The sequence below is a fragment of the Prionailurus bengalensis genome, chromosome B4 (assembly GCF_016509475.1).
Source record: "Prionailurus bengalensis isolate Pbe53 chromosome B4, Fcat_Pben_1.1_paternal_pri, whole genome shotgun sequence".
Lineage (NCBI taxonomy): Eukaryota > Metazoa > Chordata > Mammalia > Carnivora > Felidae > Prionailurus > Prionailurus bengalensis.
This window is the reverse complement of record NC_057358.1, coordinates 89,295,835-89,315,490: the sequence shown is the minus strand read 5'-3', so window position 1 is coordinate 89,315,490 and position 19,656 is coordinate 89,295,835. Positions and strand designations below refer to the sequence as shown.

General features: G+C 40.0%; 1 protein-coding gene across 1 annotated transcript in view; it reads right to left on the bottom strand.

Moving 5' to 3' along the window:
- The window catches only part of SRGAP1 (SLIT-ROBO Rho GTPase activating protein 1), a 285,374-nt gene that overhangs the window by 138,383 nt on the left and 127,335 nt on the right, over positions 1-19,656 (bottom strand). The window contains 2 exon segments of the mRNA XM_043564797.1: positions 1,400-1,562; positions 5,942-6,137. Of these exon segments, the coding sequence (XP_043420732.1) occupies positions 1,400-1,562; positions 5,942-6,137 (359 nt within the window).

Below are 19,656 nucleotides of genomic sequence, written 5' to 3'. Positions count from 1 at the left end.
TTGCCAGCCTTCCTGTCACTGGAAACATCATACAGCACCATCTAAATCTGGACAGAATGGGACCTTCTTGAGCAGGAGGACTGTTTTTTCTTCCTCTATGCAGCCTTTCCAAGACCTAACACCATCTCCTCCCCAGAGAAGATGCTCAAAAAAACCAAACCAAAACCAAAACAAAACAAAACAACAACAACCCAGTGAACTAAATGAGGCCTTGGCTGAAACGGCTGACATCTGAGAAAATTATTTTACTTTCATGGCTCCATCTAAACTATTTTTCAGATCTCTATTTTTTTTTTTTTTTTAAGACACATCGGGTATTTCTCTCCCTGTTCTCTTCTTAATATGTTCTTCCAAGATTTTTTTAAGGTCCTCCTTTGTTTGAAACATTTTCTTCCCCCTATTTCACAGAGCAGAAGAGGACCCGGGGTCTGCTAAATTCCATTTCTAGGTCAGAAATAGAACCTAATGCGGATACATCAAACATGGCTAAGAGGTTTTCCAGCTGGCCTGCCTAACACTACATCTTTGTTTTCAAGGGTCCCTTTGAAACATAAATATGTCTTTAATCTACAAGGGGGTTCTTTTCCCCCATTTTCTGAAACTAATACTTGCTTGCCGAATAGAGTACCGATATTGGTATAGGCATCAAATACCACTAGCACAAAGCTGAGGAGAGGTGGGGAGAACCGATGTCCTATAAATATAAACACTAAAAGCTACTCTCATTGGGAGAGTAGCTGCTTTCTCTACACAGGATATGGTCCAATTTTGTTATTGTTCTCAACAAAAATAAAATTACCGAGAGCTGGCTGAGAGTAGTAACAACGATAAGAAGGTTTAAAAGCCCAGCTCCTATTTTTAAAATGGATTTGGGAAGGAGGAAGCTCTCTGGCATGTAAGAGACTGAATTTTTTGTGCCCAGTGGAATTTTCTTCATTGTCACCCTCTCACAGCCTCGGCTGCTAGTCTGGTGAGAGCAAGAAAAAAACAACAACACAGTAACATTTTTCCAAGAGAGCAGCACATCTGGTTATCTTGTTCTTCACAAGTGTCTGATCATGTGTGAGCCCAAAACACAGAATTGAAGGCTTGTCCTTTCTGGTCTATTTTTTCCTAACTGCAGGCGATGCGTTCCTAAGGACAGAGGTACAGTTTACAGTCTGCACATACATCTCATTTCAAAATTTTGCTCACATCGTGCAGGTCACAGATTCAGTGATTTACAATTCAACGAGCAGGCCTGCTCAGGTTAAACTTTTGGTTCTGTGTCTTTAAAATATTTTTTCTTTTATTTTTGTAGCTAAAACTTAACAGAGTACCATGAAGTAATGAAGACACGAGACTCCTTCTCAGTCGCGCTCACGAGAAAGCACATTACGGCAGGAGTGACGGAATGTACCTTTTTAAACATCCTGGTGGAATCCTCACTTATCTGCATGAATCGCATAATCACGTTGTTCAGATAGATGTCACTCAGAGTGGCATGGTCCTTGCTTTCTCTTCTCACTTGGTTCAGAAGCAAATACCAGCAGTTCACTGGAGATAACAAGTTCTGGTCTTTCCTGAGAAGTGAAGAAAAACAGAATTACCATCAATTTCAAAGCTGCCCCAACCAGCTGAGGGAAGTCAGCAAGGCAAACCAGGAGCCCCGACAGATGGGTATTGTCGCTATTTTTCCTACTCTGGGCATTGCTCATAGCGGCTACTCAAGAGCCAGCGTATCAGCCTTCCAGGCCGTGATGGCAGAAAGCCAGCAATTGCCTAGGCTTGGAAAGAAAACCTTGGACCAGAACACCAGTCAAAACCCACACTCCTGACAAGGGCCAGGGACCCTAATACACACAGTACTCAGGCAGGCTTTCAGCCTTAAACACCCCATTGAAGAAAGTAGTCGATATTTACATAAAAATCTATTGACTACTGTCTCACAGACAGACTGTGGTTTGCCACTGCTTACAAAGTCTGCGTTGAATGTTCAGTCTGCTGCTGGAAAAGAGAGCTGGCTAGGTACGCTTTCCATGGGACATACGTTTGAGGATTAGTTATTAATCCCCTGATCTATAAACTCCAGCTTCTCAAGAAGCGTTCCTGGGAATCACAGCTTTATAGCATTGTCTGAAGGCCCATGAACAGAACCAAGAGGTTTACTGCCTTGTGACCTGTCATTAAACTAGTTCAGATTTGTAACTACACCTTGTTTTATTCTAGAGAATAAAGCTAAATGTGACTATAAACCACAAAATATGACTTGTAAAAAAAATCTTAAAGGAAACCTCCAAACAAAACAGTAACCAACTGGCCTTGAAAAAAACGACAATGCTTTTCTTTCTTCCTTTCTATTTTAAGTCTAACTGAAAAATGACAAAAAAGGCACAAGAATGCTTATCCCACTCAGGGGCACTGGTGCCATTTGTAATGGGCATGTTATCTTATTCACACTCACTTATGACTCTGAATATTCATTAAATTAGGAAAGAAATCATAAAGTCAACTCTTTCCGCCTCTAAGTTCCTCCGATTCAAGATTTGGCACTGAATCAAATCAAAATCCTCTCTGGAAGGAAGGGGAAGTCTCAGACGGAAGTAGGAACAGTTGTAGGGGGAAAATCCTCTGTTCTAGGGCCCTAGCATTGGTACCAACTAGAAAAGCCTCCTGCCACACTAGAATTACACCCCCAACCTAGAGAACCTTTTTTTTTTTTTTTTTTTTAAATCAAAGCCATCAAGCAAGGGGCATTGCTTCTATGGCAGACAACAGGAGCCCTTCTACTGACATTCTCTATCTAGTCAGCCTAAGAGGTATACGTTACATTAATATATTAACTTTTATGTACATCCTTTATGCTGAAGTAACCCATAAATTCTCTGAGAACATTTCCTACTTTGAGAATGTTTCCTACATTTTTGCATCCCGAGTGTCCTGCCCAGGTAAGCATTAAATAAATGTTATTTCACTCGCTGAATAAGCATATATTATTGCCTTAATAGTAAGTGACAATAATATACAATAACAATAATAGCAGCTGTCCTTTACTGAGCACCTCCTATAAGAAATACTACACAAGAGCATCGAATATGGATCTATACTGTCCAAGTTCAAGTCCCAGAACTACTTACTAGCTATGTGATCTTGGCCAAATTATCTAAACTTCTCTACGCCTCTGTAACTTCATTTGTAGAGTGGGTAAAATAACAGTACTTGTAAGATTATTATGGGGATGATTTCAGTTAATATATAGCTTTTAATGCTTACTACAATGCCTCAGATCCATAGTAAGTGCTATACAAAGTTAGCTATTTTTATCTAGCGGCTGGTCTAAAGATTTTATACACATTAACTCTACGTAATCCTTACCACTACAGTTTAAGGCAGAAATCCTTTGTATCCACTCTATCAGTGAGAGAGGTGAAGCTTAGTGAGGCATGCTGATTTTCTGAAGACCATAACTAGTATCAGAGTCTTTGAGTTCAAGAAGGCTGATCTAAGCCTTGGTCATCTGTCAGTGGTAAATTTAAGTGAAGGGCTGTTCTACATAATAAGCATCCCAAAGCTGAGAACTGCCAAAGATTTAACATTTGTTTGGTGAGGAGGAGAAGGGACACTGAGTGTATAACTCATGAGAGCTATCAATCACATCAAGGACTTCGTCATGTTTCTCATTTAATGTTCATAAAATCTCATTTCACAAGTTAGGAAGCCAAGGCTCAGAAAGGTTAAACAACTTGACCCAAGTCACATAGGAAAGCCAGTATTCAAACCAGGTCTGTCCAAGGCTTTCATAAAGTCTGTCTTTGATTTTCTTCCTACTCCTGGTTTGGCCCTTCTGTAGACTTGTCTTCAGTCCCAAATTCAATAAGCTCAAGTCAAAGAAAATTCCACACTGTTTACCTCTTGACAAAAAACCATCTGAACAAACCAAGAGAAAGAAAAAAGGGGCAGCTGAACCACTAAGAGATCAGACTGAGGCGCATGGGCCCATACAGGTTTTCAGTTCACAACCGATTACCAAGTGCGGAACACAGAAGACATTCAAAAATATTTACTGAATGGATGAATGGGCTGTCTTCTTATTTGTAATCACTTTACAAAGGGACAGTTACTATACATGTGAATTCAGTACTGGCTCCAGCCTCCTTTCCAACTCTAGTCTCGGTCAAGTACATTTGACATTTGTCCACCCTGGGAATCCTAAGATTTATTTCTACACTGGGCCAACACTAGAGGTTAGCCATCAAAACTATTAAAAAAAATTAAAAAATAAAAGCATTCCCTATCAAGATTGTGCTGCAAAGCCAACAGTGAAGACAAAGAGAGGCTTCTCTACATCCCCCTCCAGTCTGGAGCTCAGCCTGAGCAGACTGCACTCCGTGTTTCTGCAAGGGGATAGGAGATTTTCTGTTTCACCAATGTACAGAGACAGTTCTGCTGGTCTGGATTTTAGGCTGGGGGCAATACGATAGGGTTGGTGATGGGAGGTCTTCCATTCCACCTCTTTACCTTGCACATGCTTCATCCTCTGCCCCACATGGGACTTAAGGGCAGCTGTAACTGTTCCCTTGAGTTTACAGTCCCCTCTTCCTTTTTTGGTCCCTGGAAATTTCCCTTCCTTCCCTATGAGTTCAGTTACACATTTACAGTGATGCCCATTATATTTTAATCAGCATTTCTGGGAGTTTTACAGCAGAAATACTTTTCAGATTGCCTAGTCTACTATTTTTCCAGGAAAGACAGACTGTGCTCCCTTTTAAATATCGCCGAGACAAAAGCCTATTTCTTTCTCCCTGCCGCATTGCTAGCTCACGCCATTACTGTGAGCGCCCCCTATGTGGTCTCCCTCCCTCTATGATGGCTTCTTCCAGTCCACAGTTCTATCCGTGGTCTTAGTCATCATTTAAAAATGAGGTCTGAGTTGGTTCACCCTTCTAACTAAAACTCTCCAAATGCTTCTCATGCACTCAGGACAAAGTTCAAACTGTCCAGTGTGACCTATAGGCCTCCTGGAGCTGGTGAAATTTACACCTGTAGCCACAGAGCTCACCACCTCACTACTCACTCCCACTGGACTCCTTCTGTTCCACAAAACTGCCCTACACGCCCCCTTCCCTTCTGCTCCCTGATACAGGATGTTCCCCTTGCCTGGAACACCTTGCTCTGGTCCCCTCGATTTGCCAACTAGTCCTGCATGTCTTCACTTACATATCACTTCTGCCAGGATCTTTCTTTGGCCTTCCCTTCCCCACCTCCACTATAAATGGATTTCCATCGGGTCTGTCCATGGCATCCTGCACTTACGCTGTCGCAGTACTTATATACTCTCGTAAAGTTGCCTACTGCCCTTTCTCTGTCTCTAGGAGCTAAATTACAGAGTAAGTTTCATCATCATAAAATCTGTAGGTATTTTTTAAACAAATGAAGTACAATTAATTCAAGGTTTAATTACACTTGGTCCTAAGCAGTTTACTAAAAACGCTTCCTTTAAGTCAGTCTCAACTGTAGTGATCACAAACACGACTGAGGTGTAGGGAGCTAAACGTAAGCAGCCCTTATTGCTTATTTTCATACAAAATCACGACAGAAATCTTGAGGTCTTTGCTTGAAGAAGCAGCCGTTGTAAATGTGCCCACTGAAATATCTTCCTGGGGTAGAGACCAACTCCCACTCTTCTGTAAGCAGGAATTTTATAAACACACACATTTTCTTCCTATATATAAAGTTATCCACAAATATATATTTACTGCAAAGGAAAAAATGTCAAGAGAATACTTTAAAAATGCGATACACTGGTGCCCACAAATTATAAATGCGGAGAGTTGCTTTCATCCGTGGGGATATGCCAATCAACAGCCTATCCACCAAAGATGGAACATTCCAAAACCAAGAAAGGTGGTAAGATGGTAGGCTATCACCTTGGAAAAATGCATTTGAGTCAAGTCTCTCTTACTTGTACTGCTGATGATCCTTGGTGCTTCTTGTTTTTGCCATGAACCTTTCAGCTAACTTCTCTAAGTTCCGAGAATATTCCGTCTCAATTTCAGCTTTTTTCCGGAAGAAATCCTGCAGGTCCTGGAGAAGCTGAACTCGCATCTCTGTTTGCTGCTCCAGGCATTTTTGCTGTTCTACCAGCTGAGCTCGGATTTCTAAGGAAAGAAGAGAATCCATTTGGCGATTTTGTGAAAACTACTGAGGTGTGCAGGTACGTGCAAGACAAAAGTAACAAATCCTATTTTATGTTTAGCTCTGTATCGGACCTTTAGGAGACTGCTGGGTCCAGATCGGTTCTTTTTTTTAAACGTTTATTTATTTTTGGGACAGAGAGAGACAGAGCATGAACGGGGGAGGGGCAGAGAGAGAGGGAGACACAGAATCGGAAACAGGCTCCAGGCTCCGAGCCATCAGCCCAGAGCCCGACACGGGGCTCGAACTCACGGACCGCGAGATCGTGACCTGGCTGAAGTCGGACGCTTAACCGACTGCGCCACCCAGGCGCCCCTCCAGATCGGTTCTTTACATAATCTGTTGACCCTTTAAAACAATGAGCCAAGTCCCAGGAAAGAATGTAATAAACGAGGGTGCAAATATGGGTTACGTCTGCAATGCCACAAACATGCATGGAGTCATGAGGGCAAATAAATTAAGGCTTTTAAGACAACAATTCGTAACCTGTGACATCTTTGGGTAGCTAAGTACAGTGTAATTTTTTTGACAGCACTTTACCTCAACTATCCCTTTCAAGTTTGAATGGCAAAGATGTGAGCATCATTCCTTCCAGACTTCTGAACCACCACATATGTGCCAGTTGGTAGACACATCCAGACACTGTCATCTGGTAATTTTTATTTAGTGCATGAATTTCTAGTTTGTGAAACTCACAGCTTCTGGGTTTATAGGGATGCCCTGCCTAAAAATAATTTCTTTCTATATTCAAATAATCCGTTCATAAATGGGATCCTCAGATTCCACTTTATTATTCTGTTCCAACATCAAAGGCTCTTCGCTTGGCCTTCAGTTTTTACACATTGTTCAAACTAACAGTTCTATTGACACATATAATCCTGAAAAGAATCCTTTGATGATTTTGAATACATTAGGAAGGTGAAGGTTAGTCTTTTACTGATTTAGGGGAAATAAACCACACACACAAAAGCAAACGTGTGTCATGCAAAACTATCGGTAAATGACTGTAACAAAGGAACCTGTGTGTTTTGGAAAATGAGATACAGCAATAACTCTGACTTGCTTTTGTCTGAGACACCCAGCGCTAACCTCCAGACACGAAAACTCATACTGGAAAACTTTATTTCATCTTTCCCAGAGTCAGTGAGTATTCCCTAAAAGCCCTCTCTTTGGGAAAGATAAATGTAGCAGGATATGTCTGGGGCGCCTGGCTGGCTCAGTTGGCGGAGCATGCAGCTCTTGATCATGGGGTTGTGAGTCTGAGCCACACACTGGGTGTAGAGATTACAAGAAGAAAAGAAAAGAAAAGAAAAGAAAAGAAAAGAAAAGAAAAGAAAAGAAAAGAAAAGAAAAGAAAAGAAAAGAAAAGAAAAGAAAAGAAAAGAAAAGAAAAGAAAAGAAAAGAAAAGAAAAGAAAAGAAAAGAAAAGAAAAGAAAAGAAAAGAAAAGAAAAGAAAAGAAAAGAAAAGAAAAGAAAAGAAAAGAAAAGAAAAGAAAAGAAAAGAAAAGAAAAGAAAAGAAAAGAAAAGAAAAGAAAAGAAAAGAAAAGAAAAGAAAAGAAAAGAAAAGAAAAGAAAAGAAAAGAAAAGAAAAGAAAAGAAAAGAAAAGAAAAGAAAAGAAAAGAAAAGAAAAGAAAAGAAAAGAAGGAAGGAAGAAAGAAAAGAAAGAAAGAAAGAAAGAAAGAAAGAGAAAGAAAGAAAGAAAAGAAAGGGAAGAAAGAAAGAAAGAAAGAAAGAAAGAAAGGAAAGAAAGAAAGAAAGAAAAGAAAGAAAAGAAAGAAAGAAAGAAAGAAAAGAAAGAAGAGAAAGGGAAGAAAGAAAGAAAAAGAAAGAAAGAAAGAAAGAAAGAAAGAAAGAAAGAAAGAAATGTCCAAATAACACCTCCTCAATCCCTTTCTAATTTATCTTTCTTCAACAGCGAGAAACTGAGCTCCCAATATGTGTACATACATTTGGCCATGTTTAATCAAGCTCAAGTTTAATCAGCAGGCCGGTCAAGTTCTGAATGGGGAGTCAGGAAACTTGCTCAATTCAATAATGGCTAACAATAATCAAACACTATTATACACCCTATTAAAGTAGGTATGAATATTATCCTCATTTTACAAAGAAGAAACTGAGGTTTAAGGAGATTAAATACTTTATCCTGGCAAAAAAGACACAATAACTATGAAACAAGGCCCTCAATAATGTCATGTTCTAGGCAACAAGGCTTTAGGGGGAGGACTGGGAAAGCACAGGAAGCATTTCTTTTTTTAAGTTTCTTTTTTATTATGAGAGAGAAAGCAGAGAGAGGGAGGGAGGGAATCCCAAGCAGGCTCTACACCATCAGCACAGAGCCTGACACAGGGCTTGAACTCACAAACTGTGAGACCATGACCTGAGCTGAAATCAAGAGTCTGATGCTTAACCGACTAGGCTACCCCAGGTGTCCCACAGGAAGCATTTCTTAAGTGTCCTTCCTTGGTTTCTCCACCTCTAGATTGCAGGATCCTGTTATTAATCTCATAGAAGTGTGGTGAACACCAGAGTGAAAACATTATCACAGGCTTTTAACTACCATGAACAGCATCTTTTTTTTAGTCAATCAAAGTAAGTGTTTTTCAATACAGTATTATAATCACTGTGTCTGCCAAGCTCTTTCCCCCACAAATATAGAACTATTTTTGTCTCGTGAAGAAAAAAGAAATCAAGGGTGGGGGGATTTCTCATTCAGGAATCTCAGTAAGCCTTTTTAAGATTTGGTAATTTTAGCACATCTTGCTGTGCTAAGAGAAAATAAATCAATCGTCTTAGGCTGTCAACTAGGGTTCCCCCCCCCCCCCCTTTAAGCTGCTTTGGTGCCAAATAAAAAGAAAGAAAAGTGGCTGAGAGTACAGATCTCAAGAGAACTACACAAATATTCTCAGGGGTTCCTTCTTCAGCCCCATTCTTAGATTTTCTCTTGCTTGCTTCTTTCAGGGTTTAAAATCAAGAGAGAAGGAGGACTGTATTTAAACAGTTAAAAACCTCATCCTCTTTTTGCTGGGAGTAACAGTTATTTCGTATCATCAGTAATTTCCCCTTCAAAACAGGACACTAGTAGCATTTTCAATAAGGAAAATGTGAAGGGACAGAACCTAGGGTATGGTTTTGAGAAAATAAAATATGCTCTAAAATCTGGAGGAGAATTTGTTTGGTTACCTCTTTACTTTAGACAAGGTGGAGACAAATGAGGAAAAGATCACAAAAAAAGATCATATACAAGTACTACCATAAGACATGTCTTATTAGAAAGGGAAAACCTTTGGGTTCCTTACACCATACCAGAGCCACAATGTAGCACAATGTTAGAGTAGGTCATTTCCCAGTACATGTGGTATGGCTTTATTCACGTGACCTCACTAGATGTGATCTAACATTACATGGCACTGATGAATTTAAAAGAATTTTAAATAAATGAATAAAATAGTCCTATACATTTTGGTCCACTGCTCAGAACATATCAAAGAAGCCAGTGATGCACTGTGCCCCATACCATATCAATCCTTGCAATGGGACCACAGGTGGCTATAGGATGTAGCTGTCACTGGAGGTACCAAAGAATCATTAGGGCTGGAACCAGTGAAAGTATCACATTAAAGACTGATTTCTAGAGAAAGTTTGAGTCTTATTTCTGTAGGAGGGATTACAGCTTCCTACCCACCTGCAGATGCTTTAAAGACAATCTTTCAGAACCCCTTCTATTAGTTTTTTTTTATATTAGTATTGATCTGGATCCTTTTTTTTTTTTTTTTTTTTTTTTGAGATTTAAGCTCCATTTTAATTTAGTTCATCAAGCTCCTATTTTGTGTTAGGCAGGGTCTAACTGGAGTTAGGAGGATTTCTAAGACACAACTCATTCCAGTAGGAAATACAGATCCTAAGTTGATAGTATGAACACACTATGCTCTCTGCTATAATGGAGAAACGCACCAGGAAGCTATGGAAAAAGGAGCTGACCCAGACGATGGAAGAGCCTACAAGACATAATGCCCTGAAGGATATGTACATTACAAGGTATACAGCTATAACCACTAAGAAAGTGGGAGGACAACACATAGAATGGAGAAATATTTGCAAATTATGTATCTAAGAAGGAACCTGTATCTAGAATAAAGAACTCTTACAAGTCGTTCATAAAAACACAAATAATCCAATTTTTAAAATGGGCAAAGCATCTCAACAGACATTTTCTCCACAGATGATCTACAAATGGCCAGCAGCAGATGAAAAGTGGTTCAACATCATCAGCTGTCAAGAAGAGGCAAACACCACTTCATACCTGCTTGGATAGGTGTAATAAAAAAGACAGATAATAAGTGTTGACAAGGATGTGGAGAAAACAGAACCCTCATTCACTGCTGGGAGGAATGCAAAACAGCACAGCTACTTTGGAAAACAATCTGGCAGGTCCTCCTAAGGTTAAACACAGAGTTAACACACATGTAGCAAACCCACTCCTACCTAGGTACATACCCAAGAAAAAATGGGAACACAAAAACTTATATACAAATGTTTATAATAGCTGAAAAGTGGAACAGCCTACATGTCCATCAGCTGTTGAACAGATGAACAAAATGTGGTCTAGGTATAGAAGGTTACTCAGCCATACAAAGGAATGGAGTAGCGATTCACGCTACAACATAGATGAGCCTTGAAAATACAACCTTAGTGAATGAAACTAGTCATGAAGGGAAACTGCATTATGACATGTCCAGAACAGAGTAATGCATAGAGAGCAGATGAGTTGTTACTACGGCTAGAGGAGTTGGGAGAAACGGGAGGGGATTGCTAAGGGGTATGCGGGTTTCTTTTTGGGACGATGAAAATGTTCTAAAAGTGACTGTGGTGATGGTTACAAAGCTGTGAACGTACTGAAAAACAGTGAATTGTACACATATAGTGGGTAAGTTAAATGATGGGTGATTTATAGCTGTTATATAAAAAAAAGACAGGGACGCCTGGGTGGGCTGAGTCAGTTGAGTATCCAAGTCTTGATTTCGGCTCGGGTCATGATCCCAGGGTTGTGGGACTGAGCCCCCTGACAGGCTCTGTGATGAGTGTGGAGCCTGCTTAAGATTCTTTTTCTCTCCCACTCTCCCTCTCCCTACTTCTCTCCCCCTCTCCCTGCCCCCTTTTTACTCCTCTCCCTCTCCCTCCCTCTCTCTCTCCTTCTCTCTCCCTCTCCCCCTCCCTCCCTTCCTTCTTCCCCCTCTCCCTCTCCCTCCCTCTCTCCCCGGCTCATGCTCTTGCTGTATCTCAAAATAAATAAATAAACTTAAAAGAGAAAGATAAACCATTGCATCACAATTTCATGAAATTTCAGTTGCCGAGACATTTCTAAGAATGATGATAATAGTAATAGCAACAAAATAAATCCTCGTATTTCCATGTCTAGTACTTTCTGGTAGTTAATCAAATCTGACAACATAAGGGCAACCACTTTAAAATGATGTTTTCATGGTGGCTCTTGCTTCAGTATTTTTACCTCATCTTCTATAAGCCAGAACAGTAAATGAATTAACTGGCTAGGATCACTGGTACCGTATTAATTGCTGTAATTTCTAATGGTATAGAAAAGATTTACCTAACAACATTAGGAGGGACTTATTACCATGACTCCCCAACAACTGCATGAAACACTGCAATCTTTTTTAGGCAGAAAAATGCCACCTCTGAGGAGGCTCTAAGCAGTCATTATTTAAATCTGGGTCAGGACCTCCTAAATAATAATAATGGCCATTTTCACAAGGCTAACGTTTGCTGTGTTTTAAAAAACGACTCTTATTTCATTTCTGTCCTGCCAGAGCATTACCACAGAAGGAACCAACATTAATAATCCAACAACAAGACACAGAAAAGTGTGCTTTCAAACTACTCAATTAATTTGTAAAAAGAATTGAAATAGTTCCTCTAAGCTATAAAAATACGCTAATACTAAATAAAATGGAATTGACTAGGAAAGGAGGAAACAGAGGCATTTCTTCCTATTGCTCTGCTAAAAAGGAAGTCCTAATTCTTAAAATAAATTTGTGTGAGACCACAGGCTGATGCATATTTCGTGGAAAGACTGAGTCTATGAGACTGGCTTGCTTCTCTGGTATGTTACTAAATGACTAGGGTTAGTGCACAGAATTGATGGATGGGGTGTAACACTCATAATCGTCCAGCAACATTTCTAAGTTATCACAAACCATCTCAATTTTTTCAGTCTTGTTTGCTCAGATTTTCCTTATGATAATAAGGCTGTTAGGCTTTATCAGTACCTTCACCCAATGGATATAAGGTATTTCCCCCAAATGATAGGGGAGAGCGGTTGGAACATCTCCGAGAACTCAATGGGACTCTGACAGGTTCCGTCGATTGCTTACGGGCTCGCTGTTCATGTGAGTATCCATACAACCTTGCAGCTGCTGATTAAACACCAGCTGCAAACTTGGGTGAAATATGTTGTTTAGTTAGAAATTTGGAGCAAAAAAGAAAAACCCACAAAAGTAAACAAAGGTCACTTCTCCATTTCACCAGAAACCTGAATCCAAGACCTATGCTTCTCTTACGCTTTGCAAGGAAATTAGGTGACAGCCACACGGACCCAGAATGGAGTTACGGCATTATCAATCACTAGTCATTGGACGTGGGGCAAGTCACTTAACCTCTCAAATTTCACCTTGTGAAACAACAGTCCCACCTCCAAAGACCGGTGAGGATTAAACGGGAAGATGGGAACGCCAGGCACACCACCGCCTGCAAACCACCACGAAACAGGTGAAGACGCTACGACTCGCATCAGCAGGCCCTCGTTACGGTCACTGACTATTCCCGTGGGCAAGGCTCCTTCAGGGGCTACAAGTAACAGACTGAAAGTCAGGAGCCCCCTCCTGTGAGAAGACAGGCAATGCACATGGTGAGAGCTGCTGACCTTTAGGGCCTTAACGTATGAATGTCAAGGAGTAAGGGGAGGTGTGCACAAGTTTCCGCGGTTGGGCAAAGGGGTGGGCCCTGAGGAGGTGATCCTGAGGTTGACTTGGCAGCTTGTTGACATGGGCAGAGGAAGGGTCCTCCGGGCCCAAGGACTAGCACACGTACACGCAGGGCCTCTCTGCTGCGGCAACCCAACCCAGGATGGCTAGGGGGGGTCCAGTTAGGTTTCTAGGGCAGTCCCGTGGCTTACTTACAAGAAGTAAGAAGAACCTTACTTACAAGAAGTAAGATTTTATATATCTTAATAGCCAGTTTCCCAAACTGGTTGCAAGACAAGAACCACTCGGGGTGCTTACTAAAAATACCATGTCCAGTCCCCTGAGCTCAGCTGGCTATTTTTATCTTGTTGGTCTGGCAGGACCTGGAATGGAGGGGACTTTAATTATGTGCCCAGGTGAATCTTTCCAGTGGGCAACTCCAGGAGACACAAGTGAAGAAGAACTCAACAATTCTGAACAAGGAAGATACATAATCAGACGTGCATTCCAGAAAAACCACACAAATAACTACATAAGTGAAACGCTAAGCATCCTACACTTCACGAAATAAGAGCTGGCTTTGTAAACCGTATGGTTCCCTGTCTGAACTATGAATTTCTGGGCAAAACGAACCGACAACAATAAAAACACTCACAAGGTTGAATGGTATCCACGTTCTCCCCTAAGCCTATTATTTTAATCGGTTATGAATCCCTCATTTCTGTCATCTGGTGTGGAACTAATGAGAATTTCCATTTAATCTGTTATCAGAAAGGAGAAGCTGATTTTCAAACACATTGTAGAGAACCTTTTGAGCTATGCTGCCTGAGAGGTAGCCATTAGTCACACTAAGCCGTTCCAATGTGGCTAGCCCAAACTGAGATGTGCTGTAAGTGTAAAATAGAGGCAAGATTTTTTTTTCTTTTTTTCAGAGACAGCTTGCACGTGTGTGTGTGTGTTAGAGGGGGAGGGGCAGAGGGAGAGAGAAAAGCCCCAAGCAGGCTCCACGTTCAATGTGGAGCCCAACCCAGGGCTTGATCCCACGACCCTGGGATCATGACCTGAGCCAAAATCAAGAGTCAGACACTCAACCAACTGAGCCTCCCAGGAATCCCGGATTTCAAAATCTCAGTATGAAAAAAGAAAGAATGTAAAACGTCTCACTGATAACTACGAATGTTGAAGTTTAAAAATTTAGACATTGGGTTACAGAAAAGACATTATTAAAATTAACTTCACCTGTTCATGTTTCTTTCCACTTTTTAAAACGACTATTAAAAAATCTAAAATTAAAAATATGGTTCAGGGCACCTGGATAGCTCAGTCGGTTAAGCGTCCGTCTTCGGCTCAGGTCACGATCTCGTGGTTTGTGGGTTCAAGCCCTGTGTTGGGCTCTGTGCTGACAGCTCAGAGCCTAGAGCCTGCTTCATATTCTGTGTTTCCTTCTCTCTCTGTCCCCCGCTCATGCTCTGTCTCTTCTCTCAAAAATAAACATAAAAAAAATTTTTAAAGAAATACTGTTCATGTATATGACCATATACTGGTATATACTGGCCATATATGGCCAAAGCTCCTGTAGGATATGAGTAAATTAGCAACCAAGTTTCTCATAAGTAGAATCTGAAACGTGGAGGTCTCAGCAGAAAAGGCTTTTGAAGAATTAGCAGGCTTGATGAGAAGACAAAACTTAAGCATAAGGCAAATATAGGATAGAATACAGAGTAGCAAGACACTAGTTGCAGTGAGAAGTGTGACCTTGGAGGAGTAACTATCTCTTGGAACTCACCTTTCCTTAACTGCAAAATGGTTACTAATTATAGATGTTATATCCCCCCTTTCAAAGACTATGAAAGGCTTTAAAGAGAAAAGACTTTCTCATCTTGTAAAACACTGTATCATATCATAAAATATGTAATGAAAAATAAAAAAAGTTCTAGATTTGATCATGCTGACTACACAGGGCTAAAGGACTTTCAGAAAAGGAAAGCTCATGGACTAACGGGTTATCATCAGTGATCCCTTTAGAGGGCAGGCACTGGCCTGCACTGCCTTTAAAGAATATGCAGAATTTGGAAGGCTGTGCAAATTGGGGGGATGGAAACACAGTTCCTTGAACTAAAAATGTTATTTTTGATATCGTGGCCCAGAAGAGTTAGGTTCTAGGGAAGGAGGTTTAGGGTGGCTGGACCAAACCTAGTCTTTTTCTACTTCCTATTTTAATTTACTTATTACATTTATTTATTTTTGAGAGACAGAGAGAGACAGAGCATGAGCAGAGGAGGGGCAGAGAGAGGAGGGGACACAGAATAGGAAGCAGGCTCCAGGCTCTGAGCTGGCTGTTTAGCCAGACACGGGGCTCAAACTTGTGAACTGTGAGATCATGACCAGAGCCGAAGCTGGACGCTCAACTGACTGAGCCACCCAGGTGCCTCAACTTATTTTCTTTTTTTAAGTTTATTTAGTTTGAGAGAGAGCATGAGCATGAGCAGGAAAGGGGCAGAGAGGGAGAGAGAGAAGGAAAATCTCAAGCAGGTTCTGCATTGTCAGGGGGGAGCCCAAAGCGGGGCTTGAATTCATGAACTGTAAGATCATGATCTGAGCTGAAATCAAGAGTCAGATGCTTAACTGACTACACTATCCAGGCGCCCCTTTTTCCTACTTTTAAATTAGGATATCACCAACAATTTAAGCAAATTAAATAGCACAGACATATATGACATCAGGTTGCTTCCATTCTAAACTGAAAACCATGGCCTGATCCTAGAACTCTAGAGATGGTTAGAATAATTTGAGGGGAGTAGAATTATGATAAAACCTTTTGGAATAAAACAAGGTAAGAAACTCCTCTCAGTACAGTTATGCCTCATTGTTTTGCACATAAAAGTAAAGTCAATTTCACAACATTTCTGACACTTAAAGAGAGGCCATATCTACATTCTTAAGTTTTCATCACAACATCTCCATTTGAAAGGACATTAATGTCAGTATCATTTTAGAATAAAAGCTTAGTACAAAAGCATCCATTTTCGTAGCTTTTGAAAGCTAAACATTGTATTTTGGCCTAGATAACATCTTCAGGTGAAGTATGGAAAACAAATTTGCACCTTTTCTTCCCCCCAGATGAAAGCCAGCTAGCCAGGATAAAAGGCAGTAAATTAAGGTGATCAATTATTGCTGTTTAATACACTGCAAGAAACACCAGTTTAAGGAAGTACAGATCTAAATGATTCACTATCGTGCCTGTATTTGGAATGCAGAAGAGGTAAGATTTAATTAACTTCTCCATAATTAAGCAAGGACATTTCAGCCAGTATTAGATTGATTTTTACTACCAGAAAAAGACCATGTGTGGAAAACACTGGTCTGTAGAAAGCACAAGGATTTACATTTTGGAATGGCCTGTGTTGGTGATCTTTCAAAGGTTCAAGGCATTTTCTAAACGTTGACTTTCTTCCCTGATATAATTCAACATGAAGCCTCATGGAGTAAATAGAAAAGCCTACACATTTTTGTGGAGTAACTTTTAAGAATGAAAAACATTTAAAGTAGTTTAATCTTTTGTACTGAATCACTTGCAAATTGAGGCTTTTTCTTTTCTTTTTTCAAGATTTTAAAGTAATCTCTACACTCAACGTGGGGCTCGAACTCACAACCCCAAGATGAGGCTGCATGCTCTGAGCCAGTCAGGCGTACCAAATTGAGGCTTTTTCAAATTAAGGCTCTTCTCTTTATTGCAGTAATTACAATTTTAAAGTGCACAGTTTAACCTCCCAAGCAATTTACTATTTACATGGTAAATATGAGAGAATACTGAATTCCTACTAAATTCCTGAATCTGTGAAAGGTACTTGATACAGTTTGGCTCATTTAATCCTGACAACAATCCTATTATTTAGTGACTCCACTACATAGATGTGGATATCAAAGCAGAGAGAGGTTATTTTGTCCAAAGTCTACAATTATTAAGTACTAAAGCTTGAATTCCAGCATGCTACAAAATGATAACGTTCAACAATTACACATAGTATATAATCAAACAAAGCAAGCCCAAGTGATCCAGACCTGGCCTTCTAGATAATCTGAAAGAATGTATATAGATAATGTATATAACTTAATGTAGCAAATAAAGTTTAACTGCCAAGTATCTAGCATCGTTTAGAAAAGCAATGATTACATTTCCATACTTAAATCAAGAAAGCCAAAAGAACTTCCTCTTCCCCACAAAATTCGAATATTTTATAAAAACTAGCTAAGTGACTAACTCCCTAGTATTTTCTGAATGTTGTGGCTTTATGGGAAATTATGTATTTAGGTCAACTATTGCTGTTTTTTAATTGTTTTTAAGTTGTAAATTGTTAGAAATTGGTACTATGTTAAAATTATTGTAAAGCTTTGAACTATACAGATTATAAATCCCTTCAATACAAATATCATGTCTCTAAATTTCCATACAACACATAATAGATGCTCAATAACCATCTCTGATATACGTTTGCTTCAGTAAAGATAACAAGGGATCAGAGGGCTTAGTTATGTACATATGGACCCAGGACCCACATTTTGCTAAATCATAAAATGGTTTTCCATTTCCCTCTCCCCACAACCCACAGTCCCATCACTACCCCTTCTTTCTTTGCTCCATGTGGTCCTTCTGGCATCCAGCCCTACAAGGTCTTTCCCATTAGCCATGTTCTATTTGGTCAACGGTGGAAAAAGACTCCCGTTAAATCCACGGACTGTCGTGTTCTACACATCTCATCTCTCAATTAAAGATATTTTCTACGTCTACTTCTACTACAGACAATACCTTAGTCTAGGAAAATGACAAAGGAAACCCTAATCATTTCACTTCGTTATCTTTAGGTCTCTATTAGAGACTTTGAATGGATCGCTATTGGCAAATTTCCATCTTACTTTGATTTAACTACAGTTCAGTAAGTGAGAGCTCCAATAACGTCTGGCTCCAAAGTGAACTGCAACTCTGGTTCAGGAGCTGATACAAAAGAAAGCAGAACGTGGTCAAGTACTTATGCTTCCTCAACATTCATTTTCCATTTACTGACAGTCAGTTCTGGAATATGGAATCAATGCCTTTGAGGGTTTAGGCTACAAAATCCTTAAAAGAGATCATATTAAAATACGTACATTCATATCTATTTATATTTATCTTTCAAGATTTTCCAGGCCTAAGCAAATACTGAACATCAGCTTGTTAAAACGTCAGAAACATTAATTTTCTTCATTATTTTATCTCTTCAAAGTACCAAAGAAAATGTCCAATTTGATTGACAACCTATGTATTAAAAATAATTTTCTTTTATTTTGTCCTCAGATTGGAGCCAAACTCTACAATAAAACAGTATTTCTAGTCCTGCACAAATATCCAACTTTTACCCACATAATCTGCAAAACTTGAATTCAACAATGTTCACCTCGACAATGTCCACTCAAACAAGTGAGGAAAGAAACGCTTTTAACTACTCATCTGACAAACCAAGCGTGTGCCAGGTGCTGAGCTCTGGGGAAACTAAGATAAACCAAACTGCTTTGTGCCCTCAGGGCCTCTCAGGCTAGCTCCAAGTCTACAGACATGAAAACAAGCACCTGTTATTTTTATAACGATCATCATTTACAATGCAGCGCACTAAGTCCTATAACGGAAGCACGAGAAAAGTGCTGTGAAAACACACAGGAAGGAACAACAAAGTGCCCAGGGAAATCGGGGAGAGCTCTGAGGGGACACCAGAGTTAGCAGATAAACAGGCAAGTGCTGAGCTGGGAGCAGCGAGGGGAAGGGTATTATGGACAAAAGCACAGGCACAAGACTACCTGGAGAGTCCAGGGCATTACACGGATTGCAGTCTGTTCCATTTTGCGGGGGGATAAGGTAAGCAGGGGCTGGGCCAGTTAGTTATTAGGGGAATTTTAAAGGAAACACTCTAAAAAGGTAAGGGACGCTTTTTTTTTTTTATTCAGTTCCTATTCACTTACTATAGCGAATGTTTCAATTTGTTGAATAAGTTAGAAACAAATGCTGACTAATCACTTTTAGAAAAGATAGCTGTAGGACGATGTTCTAACTGATGAAATTACTGGAAAATGACATCTCCTGCCAAATTACTGACAACAGATTTCTTAAAATTATTTTATGCTAATTTAGACAAGGGAGAACAGTGTTGACTATATTCAATAGACTACTGATATGGAATGGAAGGATTTATAAATACCATATATGATCAGAGTTGCCTTCTACTTCACTTTTAAAAGTTTATTATATTTTGAGAGACAGTGTATGTGAATGTGTGCACCCAAGCATCAGCAGGGGAGGGGCAGAAAAAGAGGGAAAGAGAGGATCCCAAACAGGCTCCATGCCTGGGGCCTGATGTGGGGCTCAAACTCATGAACTGCGAGATCATGACCTGAGCCCAAATCAAGAGTCAGATGCTGAACCGACTGAGCCACCCAGGTGCCCCATTTCTACTGCACTTTAATTAGATATAAC